The following is a 16,272-nucleotide window of genomic DNA, read 5'->3' on the forward strand; positions in this document are numbered from 1 at the left end:
CCTGGGAGTCTTTCTGTTAACTTTCTAGTTCTTATGCCTACCACCAAACCTTTAAATAGTGTTGCTTGGCATAGTTCTAATCTATTATTTTTTAGTTAAAAGTGGTGAAGGCTATATAAAGTCTTGCAGTTATTCAAGAAGGTCTAATGGAAATTCATTAACGGTACGTTACTAAGAGAAAGAAAAAAAAAAGACTCATTGGGGTATGTTAGAGAGAGAGGCTAGCTCGTAAAAATTGTCCCCTTGGGTCCTATCATTCAGAGAAAAAAGTGGAAAAAAGCACGTTTCACGATAGCAGCAATTATTTCATGGTTATGAAAGAAACAGCAGAGCATTACTACTTTATAGGAGTATGCTTGGGGGACATGAGAGATTTTTAACCTTTTTCAAATGCATTTCAGTAGATATATTGGGACTCTAGGTCAAGGTACCAAAGTAGTTTAAAAAGGAATTGGATGAAGGTGGTCAGAGGTACAAACTTCCAGTTATAAAATAAATAAGTACTAAGGGTGTCGTGTACAGCATGATTAATATCATTAACATTGCTGTATGTTATATGTGAAAGTTGTTAGGAGAGCAAATCCCGAGTTCTCAACACAAGGAAACCATTTTTTAATTTTGTATCTTTATGGGATGATGGATGTGGTAAACTTACTGTAATCATTTCATGATGTACTTAAGTTAAATCATTATGTTGTACAACTGAACCTTAAGCAGTGCTGTATGTCAGTTGTATCTCATTAAAACTGGAAGAAAAAAATGTGGTGACCAGGAAGACTGGCAATGAAAGAGACTTTTTCTTCCTAGAAAATGTCATATAACTAAGGAAAGTGCAGAAGAGAAAACCTTAGCTCAGAGATAGTAACTTAATTTTTACTTTCTGGGACCTAAATGATAATTTTGTTACAGACCTTTTTTCTTTTTGCCTGCGTTTTTCATACTAGTTGTGTTTAAGTAGCCATTGGTACAGCTTTGTAGTCTTTGCTCATATTATAATAAAGGAATAGCCAAAATAGATGTCCTAGGTACATATCTGTTCAGCTGCCAGTGCTAGTTGTTCTGTAACATAACCACAGATGCTCATTCTTTTTATGTATGTATGTATGTATGTATGTATGTATGTATGTCTGCATTGGGTCTTTGTTGCTGCATGCGGGCTTTCTCTAGTTGCAGTGAGCAGGGACTATTCTTTGTGGTGCGTGGGCTTCTCATTACAGTGGCTTCTCTTGTTGTGGAGCACGGGCTCTAAGTGTGCGGGCTTCAGTAGTTGTGGCACATGGGCTCAGTAGTTGTGGCTTGCGGGCTTTAGAGCGCAGGCTCAGTAGTTGTGGCACAGGGGCTTAGTTGCTCTGCGGCATGTGGGATCTTCCCGGACCAGAGCTCGAACCTGTGTCCCCTGCATTGGCAGGTGGATTCTTTACCACTGCATCACCAGGGAAGTCCTGGGATGCTCATTCTTTAAACCAGGTTTATTTCTGACAAAAGAAATTAAAATAACATGAATAAGTTTTAAATGTAATGATCATATTATATTAAAGACATTACTTATGGGATTAGTTAACAGCCCTCTTTGTCTTGCTTAAGGGATCCAATCCAATCTGGGAATCTTAAAATATTAATAGAATCAGTTCTGGGTTTATTTTTATTTTTCCAGGCATGGCTGCCCCAGTGAATAATATATTCCGTTAAGATCCTTAAAAATGTTCCAAATGTGCTTGAAATAGAGGACTACAGTTTTTAAGATTGAGTCTACCTCATTAGTGTTTCTCCAATTTTTTTTCCATCACCCTCAGAAGGAATACAAGGTACATCACAGTCCTGTACATAAATATGTGTTTGTGTGTGCCATGATAACACTGCCCCATGCAACAGTCTTTATTCTTACTATTCATTTAGATATGTGTAGTCAGCTTATGTAATGAAACATTAGAGACATGGTAGGAAGGATTGAACTTTAGAGATGGAAGGGCCAGAGAAAAGATGCGCCTTGCCCAAGACCACATAACTCATTCCTAGGCATTCTGGAGGAAACCAGAAAAAGTGAATCTCTTATCCTTAAAAAGACATACTGAAGTCGTATTTGATATTCAGGTACTCATAAATATGTAGAGCATTGCTTTTTAATTGACCCATGAACTGTGTCCATATTTCATTACTTAATATTTAGGCAAGACATGAACCACCTAAAGATTTCTAGTTTATTTGCCCAACCCTTTATAGATAGGGCCACATTTTTTAGCTTTTTTTTTTAATTTGAAAAGTAATGCAAGCATATAGTTATTTTAAAAAATAAACATGCAAAAAAAAAACAACACAGAGTAATTTTTCACATCTCTCAACTTAAGTCATCCCTAATAAATAACCTATTTTGTACCTGTTTTCATTTCGAAACTTGGAGACTATTTCATCAGTTCAGGTAGATGTATCCATTTTTATTTTCTGCATCATCTATTCTATTGTTTGAATATACCATAATTTGCTTAAAGATATGTCTGCTGTGCTCATTTGGTTCTTCCCAGTGTCTATTATAAACAATGTTACAATGAATATAAATGTGTAAACACTTAAGAGCATATCTTAAAGTAGATTCCTAGGAGAGCTATTGCTAAATCAGGAGATACCTGCATTTAAAAATTTGACAGCTAGCGTCAGGGTCAAATTTAAATGAACTAGGATCAGTTATGATAACGTTCCTCCAGAGAGAAGTTGCTTAATTTCCTTCAGTAACAACACATTCCAGTATCCAGCGTGAGTCACAAATAAAAGGAAAGCACAATTATCAGTAAGAACTTCCCCCTCAAACTTTCTATTTCTGAATTTTACATGTTGTGGTGGTTAATACTTTATTTTTTTCTTTTCTTTTAAATTTATTTATTTACTTATTTTTGGCGACGCTGGTCTTCGCTCCTGCACGCAGGCTTTCTCTAGTTGCAGCAAACAGGGGCTACTCTTCATTGCTGTGCACATGCTTCCCACTGCGGTGGCTTCTCTCGTTGCGGAGCACGGGCTTAGTTGCTCCGTGGCAAGTGGGATCTTCCCGGACCAGGGCTCGAACCCATGTCCCCTGCATTGGCAGGTGGATTCTTAACCACTGCGCCACCAGAGAAGTCCTAGTGGTTAACACTTTAAAAGGCTTGTTTCCCTTCATAATAATGCCTTAAGGAATACATGTGCCCCCGCTCTTTTTCCAGAATTTACTACAACTTTTCACTAACAAAGAGATAAAACCTTGACTCTGAATCCATGTCACAGTGCCACCCACGTTCTATCTTTGGGCCTTCTTGATGTGCAATAGACTATATTAGCACTGGAATCACCATTACTACCTAATGCTTTCTTCTCTGTATTTAAATCTATAATTTTCCTTCTAAAGTGACGTATCGGCAAATATTTGTGCAGCTCTTCATACAAAGGAGTGCACAAAATACTACTTAGGGTTACACTGACCACGTTTAAAATTAAGATTCAGAAAAGCTCAGAGAAAATGACAGCTAGCCACATTTCCAACATTTATTTTCTTTGTAGCCATGTACAATTTGAGAACATATGCTTTTACTATGGACCCTGTTAAAGGAATAGACAATACAGTTACATTTTATTTAGAATGGCTTTACATTGTGGTGATAGCTTTTTGTCTTAATATGTCTTGTATCCTACCTTGTGTTTATAGAGTGAATTAAGGTCATTATTCAGATGATACATAGTCAGACTTTTACATAGACTGAATCTTCAATGCAAATGCTACATAATATTTTTTATCAAATAATAACAAAGGAAAAGAAAAACAGCTATAGATGTTTAATAAGGAAAAACTGGCGTATAGAAAATACCAAAGCAGGTTACAATAGCAGGGTTTAGGCCAATTTTGTTTTTAAAATGTATGTACATAGAAAAGAGTTTAACATCAGTTTTCTTTGGATAGTGGAACTATAGGTGATTTTAAAATATTTTTCTTTTAAAAGATTTTTTATTTTCCCACAATGAACATGCATGACCTTGCAATTTAAAAAGCCAGTGCTCCTTTAAAAAAAAAATTATGTATTCCTTCAACTCTTCCTTTTCTATCTCCACCCCCCCACTTTTCCATCAGTTTTCCTTCATTAATCTTTTGTGTTTTTTGGTTTGTTTGTGCGTTTGCATTCTTCCTTGCTTTTGTCTTTTTGTTTTTCCTGATTATGATAGAGGACTAGTCCTATTCTCTCTTTAGGTATGTAAATCAAGGAGTGAATTCTCAAGAAGACAAATATGCATTGCCACATCTGTGGATTTTGTACCGGTCTCTGCATTTGTTAGCTCTTATTAGGTGGGAGAAGCCAATTACCACCTTTTGAGATGGGGGTAATTTTTCCTTTTATTTTCCAAATTTCATGCAATGTTAATGTGACCATGTGAAAAATTTTATTCTCAGCCACTGCTAAAGACTGCGTGGAAAAGAGGAAAGAATGAGGAGGGACAAGGCAGCCATTGGCATTGGTTACATTAAGTTTAAAAATAACTATTTTTCAGTACTATAGAGAAACATATTTGGTGACATGAGTGGATTTTAAGGACAAATTCAGCATGCTATAATCTGTTAATAACTTTTCATCTGTTAGTTGTGTCAGTATTTTTGAAGCCACTAAGTGTATTAGCACCATTTTTAACGTTTCAGGTGTTCTTGATTCATTCGGAAGAGCTGACCAATGGAAGAAATAAGAATACTCTATTATTTATGAATCACCCCACACTAGCTCAGAATACACTGTTTGAATTTCTGTTCTGAGCTTCTATGTCTTTTAACAATCTTTTGAAAAGTGTGCTGCAGATAATCACCAGGATGGGAGTGAATGACTTGTGGCAGATTCTGGAGCCTGTTAAACAACACGTCCACTTGCACAGTCTTGGTGGGAAAACCATTGCGGTTGATCTGAGTCTCTGGGTATGTGAAGCACAGACAGTCAAAAAAATGATTGGGACAGTCATGAAGCCCCACCTCAGGTAGAGTAAACGTGCTCAGAATATAAATAGATGATTGCATAAGCAGTGGATGTCTTGGTTTTGTTTCCACTTCATTTCTTTTGTTGTTGCTGTTTTACCTTTTGAGATTTTAAAATGTATTAACGTGTCTCGATCTGCCATCTGCATATTGATAACACACATTTGTACCTCGTACCCTTTGAGCTTCAGACTCATATACTTGGCTGCCTATTTAACATATCCACAAGGATGCTTTGATGACTAAAAGCCAGACATTTGGGAGCCATTCTCCCCCTGTTTTGTCCTCCACACATCCAGTCCATCAGAATGTCTTGCCAGTTCTACTTCCAGAATATACCCTGCATTCACAAACTTCTCTCGACGTCCAGAAGCACTGCCTCAGTGGATGCCAACGTCTCTTATCTGCCCTGCTGAGATGAAATCTTCGCTAGTTTCCCTCCCTCCTCTCTTGGCCTCCTCCTCCAAACCATCTTCCACATAGCAATTAGAATAATCATAAATCTCCTTTGCTAAAAGACACACAGTGCTCTCTCAGTCCAGTCTATGTAAAATAAAATCTTAACAAATAAAATGTTATTGCATATAACATTTTTGATACTAATGTTCTTGCCATTATGTCATACTGCTATGTTGACTTCTGCTATCAATATATGATGATTCATGTATTATTAACTTTTATATTTCAGGAACCTATTTTTTCGTATCTCATATTTAACACTAATGGATGTAAAACTGGTGTTCGTTATGGAAGGGGAACCCCCAAAGCTGAAAGCTGATGTCATAAGTAAGAGGAATCAGATTCGGTATGGACCTTCGGGAAAAACATGGTCTCAGAAAACAGGGAGATCCCATTTTAAATCAGTCTTAAAGGAGGTGAGCATTCAGATATGATCTAATAATTCTGATTTGAATTATAGAGTATATTTTACTCTGATAAAGTTTTTCGTTCAGCATCCTTAATACTTATTAACTTTACTGTGACTAGAAGGACAGTGTGAATAGAGAAGGGAGTTTAAGTTTTGGAGTGAAACTCACCTGCGTTCAGATTCTGACTGGACATTAGAAACTCTGAGACAGTGGGCAAGATTTTTAACCTGTCTGCCTCGTTTCCTACTCTGTAAAATAGGATAGTAATACTTTACAGGGATATGGTAAAAATTAGAGGAAATATATCTAAAACAACCGGTACATAGTCAGGACTTAATATGTAACATTTTATGACATCTTCAGCACTTAAAGAATTCCCAGAATAGAGGTCTCATTCATTCATACTTTACTCATTCAGGATTAATGAGAGTTCATAGACAGAATACATATTTGGCTTCCTTTAGGGCTTTGTAATTTTAAAAAGTACTCAGTTATATTTTAATATATTTATACGTTATAAAATATATATTTTTATAAAAATTTAAAAAGAAGAAAAATCTATAATACGATAAAGTAAGTAAAATGATAGGAAGCTATTATTATCTTGTCTCTTTTTATTTTATTTATTTTTTTATAAATTTATTTATTTATTTTTGGCTGCGTTGGGTCTTCGTTGCTGCGTGGGGGCTTTCTCTAGTTGCTGCAAGCTGGGACTACTCTTCCTTGCAGTGTGTGGGCTTCTCATTGCAGTGGCTTCTCTTGTGGAGCATGAGTTCTAGACACACGGGCTTCAGTAGTTGTGGCTCGCGGGCTCTAGAGCACAGGCTCAGTAGTTGTGGCGCACGGGCTTAGTTGCTCTGTGGCATGTGAGATCTTCCCCAACCAGGGCTCAAACCCGTGTCCCCTGCATTGGCAGGAGGATTGTTAACCACTGCGCCACCAGGGAAGTCCCCTGTCTCTTTTTTAAGGGTATATGTTTTTAAAACTTGCAGTAATCATGCACAAATAATTTTTATCTGGAGTTTTCACTTAACATACCCATGTTTCCCTGTTGCCATATTCTATTCAAAATCATTACTTTAATGATGGTACAACATGTATGAAGGTATGAAATCATTCCCCATGATTTTATATTGTATTGTATATTGTTTGCTTTTTAGTTCTTCTCTATTATACAGGAAATTATGATGAACATTTTTTGTAAGCATAGCTTTTTCTTGTGATTTTAAGATAAAATTACCCAAAGTAGGATTGATAGACCAAAGTTTAGGAGTGATTTTATAACACTTGCCAATTACTTTCTACCAGTACAGATATGAGATAGGCAATTTCATTGCACCCACAAGATTATTGGATATTAGGAGGTTTATCTTTGTACTATTTAGTGTGGAAAATCGAAGACATTTCTTTGTTTATATAATATGTATAAATACATATAATACATATTTAATATGTATTGTTCTTTTAATGGTGAGGTTAAACATTTAACTTAGTTTTAGTCCCTCTCTGGGTAATGACCATCATATCCTTTCCCCACTTACCTTTTGAGGTTTTACTTTTTCTTTTGTTCATATTCTTTATATACTAAGGAATAAACCTTTTATCATATTTGCTTTGAGTTCCTATCCCTGGTTTTCTTTTTAATGTTGTTTAAAATTTTAATTTCTTTTAAAAGGTATTGCATAAATTAATAAGCATTTTTCTCCAGAAATTCTATTTTCTATTTTTATGTGATTAAAAATAATAATTTTCAGTTAGTGACTATTCTACCTTAATGACTATCAGTAATTGAAAAAAATATCTGTACTGAATTCTAATTATTTCTTGTGTAATCAGTTCCTGGAAATATCTATGGTTTACATACTTAAGGCATTAAATACCCAGTATAAAGCAAAAAGGTGTTTATATCCTTTTGAGAAAATTGCTCTATTCCTATTTCTTTATGTCTCTAATTCTGGTGTTCTTAGGCATTTTGTATTGGTTCAATGTTGCCTGGCCATTAATCATTATCATATTTCTGTACACTCAGTTACTAAGCCTTACGTTCTCCTAATCTACTGCCATTTTTAGTTACAAGCATGAAAAGCACACATTAGTCCTCCAACACAACCTCCACCCCACATGATAGAGACTTAGGGGAGAGAAAATTGCAACCAACCTCATCACAAATTCTGTGCTGGTTTTTGAAAAGAGTTGGAACAGAATCTGAAATGACTTTTAAACTCTTGTTGTTTTTTATGAAAGGATACTTTTTATGTATGGGTAAATTAGAAACAACTATGGTGTTGCAGTAAAGCAGCACCTATAACAAAACTGTCTCTAAAGTCACCCAGCCAGAGTTCTGAAAAGCACCTTTTTTTTTGACATAGTACTTTGTCCTTCTGAACCTTGTCCACCTTGGGCAACATCTGGCAGAGGTTTTTATTACATCATATAGCATGCAAACAATCAGTTAAAGCAAAAGAGATGATATTTTTTCTGTCTCTAGAAACTAGGTAAATAGCCTCTTTTCCTCACCATATCCAGTATTCCTCAGTGATAGAATGAGAGTATCACATACGACAAGAAAGAATGCACTAGGCTGTAAAGCTAAACTATAAGCTACTCAGCTGGGTTAAATTCATAACCCCAAGAAAACCACAAATTGATATAAACATCCTGTACAGACATTTGACTTACTAGGAGCACACCAGCAATGGACCCCTGTGTGGTTCCCCATAATGTGAGAGTTTCATCATACAGGGGAGGTGATAAGAAGTGCACTTTAAGGTCTCAAGCCAAAATTGTGTAGTAGCGTCTTCTTTGGAAGAGCTCATATTGGGCTGATCATCATGTGAGAAGAATTGCTGTCGTTTTACAGATGTAAATGTTAATGTGATTAATTATTATTATGTCAAGATATTTCCAGACTCTTGAGATAATAGCATTGAACAAGACAATGAAAATTGCATATTCACTACTTTTAAAAGTACTTTTTGAATTAATTTTTTAATCAAATATGGATTACTTTTTAATTGACATTAAAATTTTTAGCTTTTCCTTACAGAAAATTTTAAATGAATATAAAAGTAGCCCATCACCAATCTTTAACAATTATCAACTCTTGACCAATTTTGTTTCATCTATACTCCCGCCCACTCCTTTACTCCCACATTTTTTTTTTTAACATCTGTATTGGAGTATAGTTGCTTTACAATGGTGTGTTAGTTTCTGCTTTATAACAAAGTGAATCAGCTCTACATATACATATATCCCCATATCTCCTCCCTCTTGCATCTCCCTCCCACCCTCCCTATCCCACCCATCTCCCTCCCACCCTCCCTATCCCACCCCTCTAGGTGGTCACAAACCACTGAGCTGATCTCCCTGTGCTATGCGGCTGCTTCCCACTAGCTATCTGTTTTACGTTTGGTGATGTATATATGTCCATACCACTCTCTCACTTCGTCCCAGCTTACCCTTCCCCCTCCCCGTGTCCTCAACTCCATCCTCTACGTCTGCGTCTTTATTCCTGTCCTGCCCCTAGGTTCTTCAGAACCATTTCTTTTTTTTTAGATTCCATATATATGTGTTAGCATACAGTGTTTGTTTTTCTCTTTCTGACTTACTTCACTCTGTATGACAGACTAGGTCCAGCCACCTCACTACAAATAACTCAATTTTGTTACTTTTTATGGCTGAGTAATATTCCATTGTGTATATGTGCCACATCTTCTTTATCCATGCATCTGTCATTGGACACTTAGGTTGCTTCCATGTCCTGGCTATTGTAAATAGAGCTGCAGTGAACATTGTGGTACATGACTCTTTTTGAATTATGGTTTTCTCAGGGTATATGCCCAGTAGCAGGATTGCTGGGTCATATGGTAGTTCTGTTCTTTAAGGAACCTCCATACTGTTCTCCATAGTGGCTGTATCAATTTACATTCCCACCAACAGTGCAAGAGGGTTCCCTTTTCTCCACACCCTCTCCAGCATTTATTGTTTGTAGATTTTTTGATGATGGCCATTCTGACTGGTGTGAGGTGATACCTCATTATAGTTTTGATTTGCATTTCTCTAATGACTAGTGATGTTAAGCATCCTTTCATGTGTTTGTTGGCCACCTGTATATCTTCTTTGGAGAAATGTCTATTTAGGTCTTCTGCCCATTTTCGGATTGGATTGTTTGTTTTTTTCATGAACTGCATGAGCTGCTTGCAAATTTTGGAGATTAATCCTTTGTCAGTTGCTTCATTTGCAAATATTTTCTCCCATTCTGAGGGTTGTCTTTTCATCTTGTTTTTGGTTTCCTTTGCTCTGCAAAAGCTTTTAAGTTTCATTAGGTCCCATTTGTTTAGTTTTGTTTTTATTTCCATTTCTCTAGGAGGTCCCACGTTATTTTGAAGCAAATCCCAGACATAATATTGTTTTAGTATTTCAATACCTTTCTCTAAAAGATAAGGGCTCTTAAAAAATAAAAACATAACCACAATATAATTTTTATTATTGCATCTAACAGTTTAATACTAATACTTTGCCATTAAGTATTCAGTGCTCAAGTTTCCAGTTGTTTCTTAAATGTAATAACTTTTAAAATACCTAAATAACTACTATTAATATTTGTGATATAGAAGTAAGTTAAACACTGAAAAAAGCAGCAATAAAAATGTTCTTAGGGCTTCCCTAGTGGCACAATGGTTGAGAGTCCGCCTGCGGATGCAGGGGACGTGGGTTCGTGCTGGTCCGGGAGGGTCCCACATGCCGCGGAGCGGCTGGGCCCATGGGCCATGGTCGCTGAGCCTGCGCATCCGGAGCTCCGCAATGGGAGAGGCCACAACAGTGAGAGGCCCGCGTACCACAAAAAAAAAAAAAAAAAATGTTCTTAGATTTGTTGCACTGACTTTTTCTTTTCAGTGTCTTGATATGCTAGAATGCTTAGGAATTCCCTGGGTCCAAGCTGCTGGGGAAGCTGAAGCCATGTGTGCTTACCTCAATGCCAGTGGTTATGTAGATGGCTGCCTCACCAATGATGGAGATGCTTTCCTTTATGGGGCCCAAACTGTTTATAGAAATTTCACTATGAATTCCAAGGTATTTTTTCTTTCTCTTTTTCAGCATTTGTTTTACACACTACTTTTTTTAAAGGGATTAATTCTTGGCACTTAGCAGTCGCTAAGTAAAATGTTTACTGTTACTAAAAATATCAGTGCCACATAGTTCATTCTCTTTGAAATGTGGATTTGTCTCCTAAGGGCTTGACTTGTTTCACCAGGTTTAATTCTAAATCAGTTTCAACTATATATTATAAAATTGCATACAATATGTATTGCCTTGACCCAGAATTTGCACTTTTAGTAAGCCTCAACAACACCTACAAATATGCAAGGAGAGATATACAAGGATGTTAACTGCAGCATTGTCACTAATTACAAAAATTTGGCAAGCACCCAAATGCCCATTGATAGAGAATGGCTAAATACAGCCACGGTTCTCATGGAGGGAGGTAATACATGGGACATTTTGGTTGTAATTATTCAAGGTTGGGCAAGGGAGACTATGGACCTTTGGTGGATTAGAGCCAGAGAGACTAAACCTCTTGCCAAAAAATTCTGTTATCTTTCTGAAAATGCTCCCAGTATCCCCATTGAGAAACACTGCCTTAGAGTCCATCTAATGTAAGCAATCATTAAAAAGGTATATATTATTGATATTAAAGATATCCAGTTATATTAGTGGGCAAGAAATATTGCAAAATAGTATTTTTATATAATCCTATTTTTACTTAAAAATAGAGTAATAAATATTTGTATGCATGTGTCAAAGAACATGTTTCTTAGAAGAATATGCCTGATGCTGTTAATGATAGTTAACTTCTGATGATGTAATTACAATAATATACAATTTCTATAATATACATTTTACAGTGCTTAATTGTACAAGATGAAAATCTACTTTTGTAGACACCAAAAAACAAGAGGAAAAAATGACTACTATAGTTAATTTTTTAAAGCCATTTTTGAAACTATGACTTTATTTCCAGATATTGAAGTGTTAGATTTTATGAAGATTCTGGTGATCAGGATAATTTTAAACTTCTAGGAATAAACATTTAGAGACAGCTTTGACAAATTATTTTTTATAATGTTGTTTTTGTTTAGTTTTTTGAAGATGAAACTGAATCTGTTCTTTCTTCTAGGACCCACATGTTGACTGTTATACAATGTCAACCATCGAGAGTAAACTAGGTTTGGATAGAAATGCTCTGGTTGGGCTAGCAATACTACTTGGCTGTGATTATCTTCCAAAGGTCTGCTGAAATTGTCATATTTATTTACTCTTCATAATGGGGTTTTTTGATACCTTACATGATGCATAAATATGAATATAATATCATATAATTAAGAACCTAATTTAGAATATAGGTGTAATAAACTATTCAGTAACTAAAATAATCAGCATCTCAAGTGGCATTAAACAGCTTGCTCATCATTATACTGAATGTTATAAATGAGAATAGAATCATAACTAGTACCACAGCTTAAATCTCAGTAAACCATTCCTCTAAGAGATTCACATTCATGTTTGACTATCTTTTTAGAGAAATGTAGGAATTACTCTTTCCTTGTCTCATGCCAATATTAGTTTCTCTCACTGTTGTCTGAGTTTTGCATCTCCATTTTAGCTTTCTTTTTGTGCACATGCTCAGTGTTATTGTTACTGTTGCTAGGCAACATGATTATTGGGTTAAGCCATTCACCCTTCCATGCCTCTTAGCATTGCATTGAGTTTTGCTCATGAAAACCTTTTATTTTATATCTTAAGATACACAATATAGTTCTCTGTAACAGGTATAATAGGTGAGGGATGAATTAAGAATTACAATGATGGGATTCCCTGGTGGCACAGTGGTTGAGAGTCCGCCTGCCAATATAGGGGACACAGGTTCGTGCCCTGGTCTGGGAAGATCCCACATGCCGTGGAGCGGCTAGGCCCATGAGCCATGGCCACTGAGCCTGCGTGTCTGGAGCCTGTGCTCCGCAACGGGAGAGGCCACAACAGTGAGAGGCCCGCGTAACACCAAAAAAAAAAAAAAAAAAAAAAAAAAAAGACAATGATAACCACATTCATAAATATGATGTTTAAAACTATAAAATGACTTGTACTGTAGCTCCTACTATTTTTATATAGTCCCATTATTATGTTCCTGCTGATCATCTTTGTATCCTTACTAAACCCCTCATTATACTATAGACTCTATCCCCAAGAGAAGTCTAAAGAAGGATGACATATAATTTTTTTTCACTAGAGCTTGGGAGAGGAAAAAATAGTAGGATAGTAAATTTATTAACTCTGATTTCTAGTCTGTGTCACCAGTGACCAAATAGAGAAGTCAACAATTTTTTTTAACTAGTAAGAAAAGAAAACAGGAGGAAAAGAACTGTTAAACAACACAGAAAATAATTATTATAGTTCTCATTCTGAAATAGATTTGTTTCCCATATGTAATTGTATCATAATTAAAGTCTAAAAACAGCTCAGTGTTGAATATAAGAAAAAATTTGCAAACTTGAACTCACAGAAACCAATTTTAGCTGCAATGGTATTATATACTAGCCTTACCTATTTTGATTTTTTGTTTCCTTGCAACCAAAACTGCTATCTATTTATATCATTGTACTTAATGATCTTTAAGTCTCTACTATCATGATTTGCCTAAAAAATTTAATATATAACTAAACGCTAACACATGAAGGGTGACATACAAAATATCCAGCAACTGTTTTACTAAAGACATAGGCTGTAGAGATGGAAAATGCTTCTGGATACCCTCTATTGTGCTATATGTTACCCTTTTAGCTGAATCCTGAGTGTAGGTGGATTGGAAAGGGAATTCATTTTAAGGGGGAGACCCCTTTGCTGGCAGGCACTCAGGGTACATGGGCATTGGCTATTTACTAACCAGTTTAGAAGTATTTTAACACTGGTATGTCTCTCCTGATGCATATCGGCTAAAGAACAGCCTTGCTTACAAAGACATATTAATAAACCTTTATAGGAACTGGAAGACTCCATTTAAACCAGAAATTGTCATGTGAATATACATTTATTTATATATTTTTTGTGTAGGAAACAATGCTTATTTTAATTTTCTTAAGTTATTAATTTCAAGAGTTAACTTAGACTTCTCTTTTGTTCTCTTTGGTTGTCTGGATCTTTAAATATTATATGTTCATATAATCAAATGAACATGCCTTTTCCTGATTACAAATATAACATAAAGTTAGGTCAAATTAAAATACTGTCAAAATAATTAACATAGAAAATGAAAGCCCTCTAAAATTCTGTTCCTCCCTCTCCTAAAATAAACAGTCAGTGGTTTGGTATATCACACTCTGACTTTTTTGTTTGCATAAGTTAACAATATAATTGTTATTTAACTTACAAATCTAAATCATACTGTATGCTGTTCTGCAATTTTCATTTTACACGTAACAATGTGTCTTGCACACAGTTACCTCATTCTTTGAGCTACACAATCTTACATTGAATGGACGTCTCACCCTTCATTTATCGATTCCCTAGTGATTAACGTTTGAACTTCTTTTCCCACTTTCTGAAAGGGAGTCCCTGGAGTTGGAAAAGAGCAAGCATTAAAACTTATAAAGATTTTGAAAGGGCAAAGTTTACTTCAGAGGTAACTAAAAATTACTTTTTATTGTGACATTAGTCTTTTATTCTTGTTGAACTTAATAGTGAATACAAAAAGTATTGTGCTTTCCAAAAAAAGGTTTTGTATTTTTGAGATGATCTGTATTTTTATTTAAAATCAGTTATTTTATTTATTCAGAAGTTTTCCAAAGGAAGCTGAAAAGTATATGTCCTAAGCCATATTTTGGTTTTTTCAATATTATTAGCTCATTACAAACACAAGTAGTAAGATGTCAAATGCGTTTATTTATAACCGTGGGTATTTGCCACAGGCTATTTTAGACTATTTCATCAACAAATAAAGATAAACTAACATTAAATTAATTTTATATTTTAAATTACTTTTTATATAAATACTTTGGTACTATATTTTTCTATAAATGAAATGCCTGATATGTTGCAAATATTTAATAACACTTGATCAAAAGTTTTATTTGACTGCCCTTTGTTCTATAGCCACAAATTTAGTAATACGTTAATTCTAATGAATTAACTGTACAATCTGAGGATTCAAGACAGTTAGGATACAGAGTATATTAAAGTTTACAAACTGTGCTGTTTGGTTTTGAAAGCATGTCAGTTATATTTACTTGATGAGGGCAATGTTTTATAAAAATTAATATTTATGATGATAAAGTATAAAATGAATAAAAAGGAAAGGAACTAGGACACTGGGAGACTTAAAATAGTCCTTGCCTCCAGTAGTTATGAGATAGTGAGTACATGAAAGGAAACATTAAGTGGTAGAAATGAAGAAGGGGTGACCATGAGAAAGATTTCGAATAGCCATGCTCTTTCTTTTAGTGCTTCTCTTTCAGCTGTAAAGCTACTGATATATCTAAGACTTTAATAAACTCATTATTAACATCAGTGATTACTGTTTTCCAAAGCAGAAAAGCAAAGGTATACTTTGGCATGGGGGTGAGTTAAGGAATCATTTGGGAATTGTGAAGAATAAAATAAAAAAGGAAAAGCAAGCAAATATGGCACTTGGCTAACTACAAATCATTCTTATTGAGACAGCTTCAGCAAATATGTACTTTTGGCAACATTTTATAAAGTGTTTGCCTTCACGCTTGAAAATAATGAGATTACACTTTGTTATAATTATCTGTCATTCCAATTTTTATTAATTTAGACTAAACTTCCCCCTAGTTATTTTTAATTTTTTTATGTTTTTATGTCCCCAGACTGGGACAGCAACTTCACCACCAAAGGAAAAATAAGTAGGCAGGTGGAAAGGAATAGAATAGCCTGATATTTGAGAACATGGCATTTTGGTGACCTTATTCTTTATTTTTTCTTTTTAATACCATTTTCTTTTAAAGGTTTAATCAGTGGAATGAAAAAATTTGTTACTCTAATTCACAACCAGCAGTTGTTAGCAAACTGGCTCATTGCTCTGTATGTTCCCATCCAGGTAAGCAGACATAGGGAATGATAGCTCTAGAATATTATTGTCTGATACCTATGTTTTCATCTCTGTTCTTATAGTACTTTTTACATCCCTACCTTCCTTACCAGATTGGGAACCCTCAGTGTCAGGAGTTGTGTCACATACACACAGTAGGCACTCAATAAATATTTATTGAATGAAATAACGTGATGTAAATGATAAATATAGGATATGTGCAGTTTCGAACTATGTTATCAGATTACTTTGATCCTAAAATTATGTTTTCAATATAGAAATCCATTTTAAGAAAAAAAATTGTACTGATAAATCTTAGGGAAAAA

At 35.1% G+C, this 16,272-nt stretch overlaps 1 protein-coding gene across 3 annotated transcripts in view; it reads left to right on the forward strand.

The window, feature by feature from the left end:
* Positions 1–16,272, forward strand: part of GEN1 (GEN1 Holliday junction 5' flap endonuclease) — a 31,660-nt gene that overhangs the window by 4,008 nt on the left and 11,380 nt on the right. For 2 of the 3 annotated variants that reach the window (XM_060118011.1, XM_060118012.1), the window contains exons 2-7: positions 4,795–4,977; positions 5,664–5,850; positions 10,741–10,917; positions 12,023–12,133; positions 14,448–14,521; positions 15,864–15,955. In XM_060118011.1, coding sequence (XP_059973994.1) covers positions 4,817–4,977; positions 5,664–5,850; positions 10,741–10,917; positions 12,023–12,133; positions 14,448–14,521; positions 15,864–15,955 — 802 coding nt within the window. In that variant the 5' untranslated portion in view covers positions 4,795–4,816. The remainder of the gene's footprint in view (positions 1–4,794; positions 4,978–5,663; positions 5,851–10,740; positions 10,918–12,022; positions 12,134–14,447; positions 14,522–15,863; positions 15,956–16,272) is intronic. The other variant, XM_060118013.1, reaches the window with a different exon arrangement.

This window comes from Mesoplodon densirostris, chromosome 14 (genome assembly GCF_025265405.1).
Source record: "Mesoplodon densirostris isolate mMesDen1 chromosome 14, mMesDen1 primary haplotype, whole genome shotgun sequence".
Lineage (NCBI taxonomy): Eukaryota > Metazoa > Chordata > Mammalia > Artiodactyla > Ziphiidae > Mesoplodon > Mesoplodon densirostris.